General features: G+C 42.3%; 1 protein-coding gene across 1 annotated transcript; it reads left to right on the top strand.

The window, feature by feature from the left end:
* The first annotated feature begins 7123 nt into the window (after positions 1 to 7123).
* Positions 7124 to 10397, top strand: LOC149923153 (uncharacterized). The gene is made up of 7 exons (XM_090163155.1): positions 7124 to 7638; positions 7700 to 7822; positions 8732 to 8868; positions 8923 to 9031; positions 9453 to 9680; positions 9742 to 9836; positions 10165 to 10397. Exons 1-7 carry the CDS (start codon positions 7500 to 7502, stop codon positions 10324 to 10326), a joined length of 993 nt encoding a protein of 330 aa, XP_090019281.1. The 5' UTR covers positions 7124 to 7499; the 3' UTR covers positions 10327 to 10397.
* Positions 10398 to 10416: the final 19 nt, after the last annotated feature.

The raw sequence follows: 10416 nt of genomic DNA on the forward strand, positions 1-10416 counted from the left end.
TTGAGTAGCGACAGCGGCTGACATCTGGGATTTTAAAATATTATTTTCGGCGGGGATAACCAAAGTAAAATTTTTTTTAAAGTTATTATAACGTATAAAAAGAGTTGATTTACCTTTAATTTCCTTGAAAATGCCGATTAATTCTCAATCTTTTTCATAATGAATAAAAAACCAACATATCTCCGTAGGATTCAATGTTAAAGAGGGGTCAGATTATAGCGCTATAGCCTACGTAGCGGCCACAAATGGAATTAACTATTTTGGGCTGATTGACCGGGCCGCTATGGGGCGAGAGAACGCGAGCGTATGCGCAGTGGGCCGTGGCCTGGGCATGGACTAATTGATTAGTCCAAACATAGCCCCCTGAATGAGAGAAGGCCTGGAAATCGGCCGGTATCGAATTTTTCAAACTGGCAAGAGACCTTGCACGTTGTGGCCGAGAGATGTCCCCAGAACTTTCTGTATTGACGTCATTCAAAACGGCCTTTGAATAGACAGGAGCTGTCAGCTGTGAGACGCAAAATTTCGATGTCGGTAAGTATAACTAAGTAAGCAATTTATAAGACAATATTAATTGGTTATTAGATGCTACCATATTTGGAATTACTTTTTTTATGGTGTTAATTAATGCTTAAGACAATAACACTATTGTCTTAAGCATTAATCGTGTTATTATTTCAAGTTTTGAAAAAGTATCTACGACCAAGGCTTAAACGTTTTTATGAAATCGTTTTAAAATCATTATAAATTTTTATTTGGCGTTATATATTTTTTTCAGACCTTTCAAAGTTCTTTACTTAGAAGAACAAAATGGGTTTTCAATGTGCTATTGACGAACAAACCAGCAGAAATCTAAATATTTACCCCATAGAATATCATTTCATGAAGTTGGAACGTACGCCATCTATCGTGTGTATCGCGATCTCTTCGAATAATAATGCCGCCCCCAATGAAAAATATATTTCCAGGCCTTCTCTTATTCAGGGCTCCTATATGTTAGAAGGATAGGTAGCCCTCCGGCCAGCCCGTGTTTTCAAAACGCCGGCAGCGCCGTCGATATTATGAGAGCCACTAAACGTGGGACGTCTTGTTTCTATTCCCTCAAGGACAAATTTTGGCGGCGCTTCCTCCATGTTTTGTCCTTGACGGAATCTAAAGACGGATTCTCTATCGCACATGACCCACCGACGGCGCTGCCATTTTTCGTCCCTCGCCTCATATCCTTCTAACATATAGGATCCTTGGAGGTACTAAGAACAATGAATTATAGCATTTTCCCCTGCTGCCATCTAGGAGGATTCAAGTGTACCTGGAGAAGAATTCGGGGGGCCACGGGAGAGGCTGCTCAAAGCCTCAAACCCTTGGACATAAAACTACAACAGAGCCATCTAGTGAACTACATGTATGACCACATGTTGAAGTTTTTTTTTTCTATTTCTAGTTTGAATTATAGCGGTTAGTTTTTGCCATTTCTGCCCGGTATAGGAACCGGATAAAAAATTATATTTTTATGGCACGAAGAATCGCTACGACAGTTGTCGAAGCAACAATATTTCCCCATAATTAAATTTAAAACTTAACATTCATTGCAACTTTCTTTGAAATTATATAGTTTTCTGGCAACTTTCTTCGACTTGGTCTAAACTAAAAACCGTTAAAGTTCGAAATACTGTCTAGCAGACGATTTTTTTGGTAACTCCTACGTTACTCGGAAGCTTTGTAGGTGGCGCTAAAAACGTTATGTCCAAGTGTTTGACTCCCCCAACGGCAGCCGTAGACGAACCGCGAGGTATTGATTGGGGGAATACAAATTTCTTCTCCAGGTACACTTGAATCCTCCTAGGGGCAAGCAACACTAGCGCCAACCCCGAAACTTATCGAGGCGGGCCCTGAAGGCAGATTTAGCTTTGATATCAGAAAGAAGACTGTTCCAAACGTTAACCACCCGTTGATGGTGAAAAACTGATCAGCTGTGATGTTGTAGTGGGCGTAAATACAACCACAATAAGAGGCTTCTTTCGATTTAAGGTGCGGGCCACATGGGAGTAGAGAGTTTTCGGATTATTGGGTACGTCCTCCACAAGGGAGGCTTCGTATTCATATTTTGCGGAGCGGATGTGTGAGATGAGTTTGTTACGATGCGTAGCAAAATCATGACGAGACTCCAGTGACGGGGAAGCCCGAAACTTTCGAAAGGCGGCACGCTTGGCCCAGATAGAGGTCGGGGACGGTTAATCATTATCCAGTAGCGGCGCTAAGGGTGGGCTGAAGTGGGCTTTAGCCCCCCTGCATTTCTGAGAGGGGCCACATATTTATATTAAAAGGGCCACATATTCATAATTAAGAGGCCACATATTTTAATTTATGAATTTTCATTATCTCTAGAAATTTGTTTTATTGCCAAGAAACCTTTTTTCTGGAAAAAATCTTTCCAAATCAATTTGTTTACTCAAAAAGGTAGTAGACCATAAACATATGGATTCGGGAGGAAGGTAGCGGAAATTGAGATAAAGTTGAAAAGAAAGGGGCTTATGGGAATTTAGGGAAATATCCCAGGCATGCACGTGTCCCCTCCAGGTCAGATACAAGGTCAGTAGGGGGTCCACAAAACGCGACGAGAGCCGCAACAATAAAACGACCTTGCTCTTCTCGCTTCCTGGAAAATTTTGGGTTTTTTCGATTTCACCACTTTTCCGAAATATGGTCAATCCAAGGTTCCCGCTAAGGGCCACAAAATAATTAGCCCACCTGTGAAAAAGCCTTAGCGCCGTTACTGTCATTATCCATGTTTAAATTGATTTTTTTCTGGAAAAAATGTAAGCAAAGAAATTTACCGGTTAATATTTCGGAAAATGATTAAAAAAACATGTATTATTCGGAAAATTTGACCTTTTTATCGAAAAAAACGTCGTTTTTCCGATTAATTTTACAAATTTACCAAAAAAATAATCGAATAATACACAAATATAAATTACTTGATAAAAACATTTTACGAATAATTTTGAGAGCTTTATCTATTGAATAAAAGTTAACCATCCCCGACCTCTAGGCCCAGATAAGAGCCCCCGTTTTCCTGGTCCACAACGGATTCTCTAAAGACGGATTCTCTATCGCACATGACCCACCGACTTCGTAGTAACTGTATTGCGAATCAGGGGAATGCTGATATCCCTAGCGTCGTGAACGAGGCAGAAAAACTGTTCAACTATAGCATCCAGGGAATCGGCCAACTGGACACTGTGCCAGTCCTTAGTCAACAGTGCCGCGCGAAAGAGATCATAATCACCACGATTATACGAATGGTGAGCTGGTGGAGCAGGCGATTCCGGGATAGCATTCCGCAGTTGAAGAGAAAAGGAGAGAACATCATGGTCACTAGGGTGGTCCAAAAAAGAGGCAAACAAATATTTTCCTAATTTTATTTTTTCCTCAAGCTTGGCTTTGTTCCTTTGACTGATATACATGTTGCCAAAAAAATCAGCCAAATCGGACCACATTTTAAGGTCGCAACCAACTTCGAATTTTACTAGTACGTTTCAGTCGTTCACATAACTATAATATCTCCTTTATGCGGTGGTGTTAGTGTGGAAGCGTTTTAGTAATGGCGAAAACAACACGTCGTAGTTCCGCCTGATAGAGATTAATGTAGCTCACGGCTTCCATCAAAAGGAGATGCATTGTCAAATTTTATGTTCCACCACATGGAGTAGAAGCTACCCATCAGCGCCTGAAGTTGTCCGTCACAGCCGTTATCAAATTTTGGAACAAGAAGCGGATCCCAACACAGCGTCTTGACAATGCTCAGCGGAAGCTGAAGAAACTTTTTGAAAGGTATGTACAACTGAAGAAGGGCAGGACAGTTCAGAAGGACAGCTGTCGAATGAAGGAGGACATGTTCAAAGGGGAACTAACAGAGCTCTTTGACATTGCTGCCGCGAACACTATGAAGACAATGACATCTGAAGAGGACTCACGTTTTCTTGCTATGCAGAAAGAGGATTTATTCAGCGCTAGCTTTGGCAGCAAGGACAAGATTCTAGCTGAAAAAGAAGCAAGTAAGAGGAAACGATCTATGGCAGAAGATATCAGAAAGAATAAATCAGATGTAGAAAATCAACAGTGATTTAAAATTGAGTCAAAGTCTGCTGTTGATTCCTCAAATTCCCCTTTGTCGACGTCAGAGATGAAGATGAATACCAGCCGTCAGTACCGATGTCTTCTACTGCTACACCCAAAATAAAACAGACCAAGAAGCTAGTCACACAGGAAGTGGCGATGACACTTGACCGAGTCAACATCAGCGACAGAAAAGCTACGTTTTTCATAGCGGTGACGGCCCACACAGTACTTCTCTCTCACGGAGCACTATCCGGCGATCGCGGAGATCCTTCCGTGAGGCAGCTGCAACAGAAGATATGGCCACGTTTTCCATGAATGCACCCTTCCTTCTGCACTGGGACGGCAAACTTCTGCCACACATGGTCAATGGGAAAGAGAAAGTTGATCGCATAGCCATCGTAATATCCAGTGCGGGACTTGAGAAGCTCCTCGGAGTCTCTATAATCCCTCACGGGACTGGTCAAGCTCAAGCCGACGTGTGCATCAAGACGCTTTAAGAATGGGGCATGAAGAATCAGCTGCGTGGACTAGTTTTCGATACCATGGCCTCAAACACTGGACTCACAAGGGGGGCATGTGCGATTATTGAAAGGTCCTTCGATCGCCCTTTACTGTTTGTGGCTTGTCGCCATAACGTGTACGAAGTTGTTTTAGCTGACGTCTTCAAAGGAACCCCTTGGCGGATTTTCTGGGCCAGATATTCCTCTCTTCAAACGCTTCAGGACTCAATGGATATCACTCGATCGAACAAAGTTTATAGCTGCCTAAAACGATCTATTCACCGGTGTCCTAAGTAATCTGCGTGATGAAATGATTTGTTTTTTGTCCACTGCTCTCGAAAATGGAGGGTTTCTGAGAGATGACTACGCTGAACTACAATGTTCGAGCCTTGTTTTTCTCGGAGGGGTTCCCAATAAACACATCGGCTTAAGAGCACCTGGAGTCCAAGGCCATTTATTCCCTAAAAATCTACCTCTTTAGGGATCAGATTATACTTACCTCTCGTGAACGGAAAGGTCTACAAAGGATTGTGGCACTCATGTATGTCAAATATTGGCATAAAGCTCCTCTTACTGCAGAGGCTCCGCGGAATGACCGAGACTTCCTCATTACACTAACAGAGTTCCCGGACCGACCAGTGGCCGATGTGGCACTCAAGGCTTCAAACGACATCTCTGGTACTTTGCGGAAGAACTTGTCGGGCTAGCATTGTTCGACAAAGATCTCGACGTCGAAACGAAATCGAAAATGCAGAAAAATTTGCTTCTGCTGGCCAAATCCAAGGGACTCAAACGACTTTACGGGAAGCTGTTTGTTCCTGCAAACACCCTAGATTCCTATGTCACAGAGAAAACGGCCAACATCTTTGATGTTCTCTTGGACAACGGCAAGAACATGTCCGCAGAGAGTTTTTTGCTCAATGAACCCAGTCACTGGTGAGAAGATGCAACCTACAAGCTGTTCCAGGAGAAATCTGCACAAATGAAGGTGGTAAACGACTGCGCCTAGAGGGGAGTCGCTCTGATTCAGCAATATAATCAAAGTTTGACAAAATATGAGAACCAGAAGCAGTGCCTTATGCGCCTGGTGGAGCTCCATAGAAAGGCGTACCCTAACCCTTCCAAAAAATGATATAATAATTATACCGTTGTTGACGATGATCATTATGTTTGTTCCAATTTGTGAAGTAACTTTCGTTATATAAACAATAAACATGATTTTTCGTATATTTGCTTTTTTTTTCAAACGCATTCACAAAGTTGAATAAAGTTGCGACCCTTAAATATAGTCCAAATTATCTGAAATTTTGCAGGGCTTATCCAATTTATGTAAGTAACAAGATCCGCCTAATTGAGGAGAAACAATTTAGTAACTTTAATTTTTTTGGACCACCCTAATGGTCACCCTTCCCGAAAGGGGGTAGATGGGATAGATCCTGAACAGCATCCCAGTCAAAGGTGAGGACCAATTCCACGAGGGAATAGGGATGGTTGGTTGTCTCACCTAACACAATAATGCGAGCTGCCACCTTACTTGCTCTCTCGATCGTGCTCTCGATCGGTCGCAACGGACGGAGTTTTTGTTATCTTTGCCTAGTTTGCTTTTATTTGAATTTAATTAAAATTAATATGGAAAGTTGTTCTTGTTCAACTTTTGACCGGTCTCCTTTCAATTGATTTTCTTTTCGTTTATCACATATTTCATTATTACCATTAATTTCATGGCTCGACATTGTTACAACCGAAAATTTTAAAACAGACTGGCGAAATCCAGGTAGCTTTTTTTAACAAAGCAAAAACACGACGTTCTTTTTACAGGTGAAAAGTTTCCATTATTTCAACAAGCACTATATAAACAAAAACTTGCAGGTCCTAGCTCTATAAATAATAGTTCTTGCTTTTATTTAAGCGCCCATTAACTTTTGAATATTCGCGAACGAAAATTATTGCTACGCCCCCTTTGGTTCACCATTAAAACCTGGATTAGTATTTCTTCATCGTAAATTGACTTTTTTAAATAAAGATACTTGCATTTTCATATAATTTTTGCATCGTTTGCTTATATTTTGATAAGTTTATTTAAGAAAAAAGGTTCTTATGACTTTTTAATTGTTCTGTAGCAGATACTTTAGGCTCTACCTCGGAGAAGCTAGAGCCGGTACGCCACCTAGACTCGTTAGTTTATTTATATTTATTCCAGACATATCTTACCTAGTCAAGAGCACACAGCATCAAGCTTTATTTTCAGCTGAAATTCGTATTTGCCTTATTAAAGATTAGGTTCCTCCCAAATAAATTTTAATTATTCACATTGTTTAAAAATATTACTGTTTATTTAAAAAAGTTAATGTCACCATTTATAATTAATTACAATAAAGTCACCACTCTACATCGTGGCTCAACGTTCTCCGGATAACTCGAACAAAACCTTGTATCACTAAATTAACATGTTCTAGAACTAATTTTAATTTTAAAACACGATTATTTATTTAATTTTATTAAAAAGTCAAGATTCCACTCCTAAGGTAAGAATTCCAAAGAGCTTCGTTTGGCTTTCCCGCTTCGAGGAATAACTCCAACGCGAATGCCCAGATGGCTGAATGTGTCCGACTCGTACGCCGCGTCAGCTCCGCAAACAAATCGATAATCTAGAAAAGCGGAAAAATGGAGGCCAGGGAAACAACCAAGAACGGCGTTTCGTGTTGGTAAGGGATCAAATTAGAATTACTAAAACGCCTAGCATTTCTTTGTTGAGATAATACGATAAAAAGAGTTCACCTTAGAGATGAGACATTCTTACCTTTATAAATGAGATCAAAGATGCGTCGAAATACGTAGAATTTGCTAAACGTGTAAATAAAAAGTGAAAGAGATCGAAGAATGCCTCACATTGTCCATCGTAAAGTGGCGCGTCAAGCGGCTCTTCGCCTCCAGAAAGAAGGCAGCGGGTTCCTGGTTCGCAAGGTCATCGGGGGTGTCATTGACAGCTGTGACCCGTTCATTCTCTTGGACCATATTGGTATTGTTGTCCCTCGTTAATTTGTCCGTATCGACGAAGAATAAATGGTCGGTTAATTCAGGTCCAGTGACGTACAATCCCGGAGAGGCCATAGGTGCACCTGATCACCCTCATCGCGGTTTCGAAACAGTGACGTACGTCATAGAAGGAGGCGTCAAGCACGAAGATTCGGCTGGAAATAAAGGTAACCGGTGGTATAGTTGCGAAGGTCTACACGGAAAGAACGTTTAGATTTTCAACACATAAATTAAATAAACGTATTTAAAACTTAAAACTGCGCGTGTGTCAGAGATTGGAATCAACCAGACATTCTAACAGTAGACCGGTTTCACTCTTTTGTCTAACTATGAATTAGCTCTTGTTCCTCTTGGCCTGTCCTGACATAGCCGAGGCAGTCCGAAGAGGATCGCCACTCAACAAGGTTCATAGAAGGTCTGCTTCTGCTATGTTTGTATAACGTCTTTACATTATCAAAACACGTCCGTTGTTTTCGACTTCGCCGAGCCAAAATCAAGTCAAGCTAAAAACTCGCTCATTAACGTCTATACACTTTACTGATGAGCTCCAAAAGGTGAAACCAATTTACTGTTGCAATCTCTGGCATAAATTTTGACTTTGTGATAGAAATAAAAACAGGAAGGTATATACTTACGCGTAAATCTTTCTCTTTGTCTTTGCACTCCGTTGTTTTTGAGCAATTAGGTAAACAATAAACGTTTGGAGAGAGAACGGAATAGACGCTTCAATAAAACATCTTTGAGGAAGTAATGTTTCCGTGAGCCAGGATGTGCAAGTCACTGTTTATATAGTGCTTGCTAAAATAATGGGAATTTTCACCTGTAAATAGAACGTCGTGTTTTTGCTAAGCCTTAATAAGTAAAAAAAGGTACCTGGTTAAAAGGAAACACTTTTAAACACAATTTAAAAGTTTCCATTATTTCAACAAGCACTATATAAACAGTAACTTGCAAGTTCTGGCTTTCGGATACATTACTTCTTGGCGGTTTCCTTGAAGATGTTTTATTGAAGCGTCTATTAAACGTTTGACGCGTATCTTTGCGTGTATAAACCGCCGTAACTACCAATCGTATAGGAGAGCTCAGAAGCGGATGGCTTCAATGGATGACCGCTGGAAGCGGTGTCTTGCACAGTGAAATGCCTACCGACGACCTTTTGAAGAATGGTGGTACGTGGGAAGGATTCCAGCTTTGGGTCAACCTACCCGCCAAAGTAAGTCATTCCCACTGAGTTTGCCGAACCTACGCTAAACCGATCGTTCCCCAGGACAAAATGGTGGAACCGCATTACCAAGACGTCCCCCCTGAAGCCATTCCCATCGTACGTGAAAAGGAATCCGGTGCCAGGGTCAAAATATTGGCGGGAGAATGCAGAGGTAATCGTGGGCGTTGTAGCCACACTCAATGTAGGGTCGGGGCAACGTGGCCCAGGGGCTTAAGATGTAACTAAACAATGTTAAATACCCAGGTCTGAGCTTTACCGTAAGCTTAGACTATAATGTATAGCTAATAATAAGGAACGAACTCACAGCTGGAATGATAAACGTGGCGTCCATTGATACTGGGCGCGAAACTCTAGGCATGTCGGGTGGAACGCAATCGGAGCTGCTACTCGGGACGACTTCGTAAACGGGAATGGGGTCTACCTCGGCATGGCCGCCGTGGTAGCCGATGGTAGACTAAAACGTAACAGGGCTACCAGCCCACCCCGAACTACAACAAAGGGTGGCTGACATGGCTACAGCGCGACCAGACAAAAACGCCGAAACCAAAAGCCCGTACTATCATGTCGTTTAGGAGTGAAAGCTTCGACTCAAACGCGAACGCCGATTCTGTTCTTGGACATTCATTTGGAGGCTGGTGGTTCCTTCAGCCAGGAGATTCAAGCAGGCTTCAACGTCGTCGTCTACCTGTGGAGAGGAGAGGCGCTACTCGGACACGACCAACAATTGGCCTTAACCGGAACCGTCAACGTTTTGGACTCGAACGGAAGCCTATTTCTCATGAGAGCGACGGAAAACAATGGTAAAATCCGCCCTTTTCGAGTAATTCCTTCGTTAATTCCTCTTATCTCGGACCCTCCCAGACTGTGATTTACTTCTGGTTGCCGGAGAACCTTTAAAGGAACCCGTCGTCCGATACGGGCCTTTCGTGATGAATACCGAGGAAGAAATTGAAAAGGTAAAAATAATTCACCCACCTTTAAACTAGGAGCAACAAACACAGCACCTCACACAAGGAGAACGCAACCCGTCAAAAGTCGTGGATTTTCTTGCGTACGTTTTTCATTGGCTAGACGCTTTAGCGCCTGCTGCCGTCGGAAGGGGAAAATTCGGAAATTGTCTTCCCCCCCCCCGCCCGTAAAACGTTCATCGTAAAAGCTCGTGACGCTCGTCCAATGAAATTCGTACACAAACCTTCGTTAGCGTGTTTAAAGGCTAGCCGCGTTCTCCTTGTGTTTGTTGCTCCTAGCTTTAAAGGACCTTTCCAACGGATAAACTCTTCTCAGGCGATTGAAGACTATCGGGATGGTAAGCTGGGGACGCTGTCTACGAGCCCAACTGGGGCAACCGCCCAATTAAGCCCTAGAACCCCGAGCGACGAAGGCGTGGACCCAACGACGGTGAACACTTGCGCGATACACAGTCGTTGCGAGGATGAAGAGCACTAAATCGTTATACGCCTGTTTAACGCGAACGTTAGCCTCGTTTCAAAGTTACAAGTTTGAGTTTGAAAGATAAAAAAGGAAAAATTATAAAAT

The sequence above is a fragment of the Leiobunum rupestre genome, chromosome 11, assembly GCF_980474605.1.
Source record: "Leiobunum rupestre chromosome 11, qqLeiRupe1.1.hap1, whole genome shotgun sequence".
NCBI lineage: Eukaryota > Metazoa > Arthropoda > Arachnida > Opiliones > Sclerosomatidae > Leiobunum > Leiobunum rupestre.

Excerpts from the sequence above, each read along its gene's own strand:
- LOC149923153 (XM_090163155.1), top strand. The coding sequence starts at position 7,500 with ATGCCTCACATTGTCCATCGTAAAGTGGCGCGTCAAGCGGCTCTTCGC. Across the intron at positions 8,869-8,922 it reads GGGTCAACCTACCCGCCAAA|GACAAAATGGTGGAACCGCA; the intron begins GTAAGTCATTCC and ends ATCGTTCCCCAG. Across the intron at positions 9,681-9,741 it reads GAGAGCGACGGAAAACAATG|ACTGTGATTTACTTCTGGTT; the intron begins GTAAAATCCGCC and ends GGACCCTCCCAG.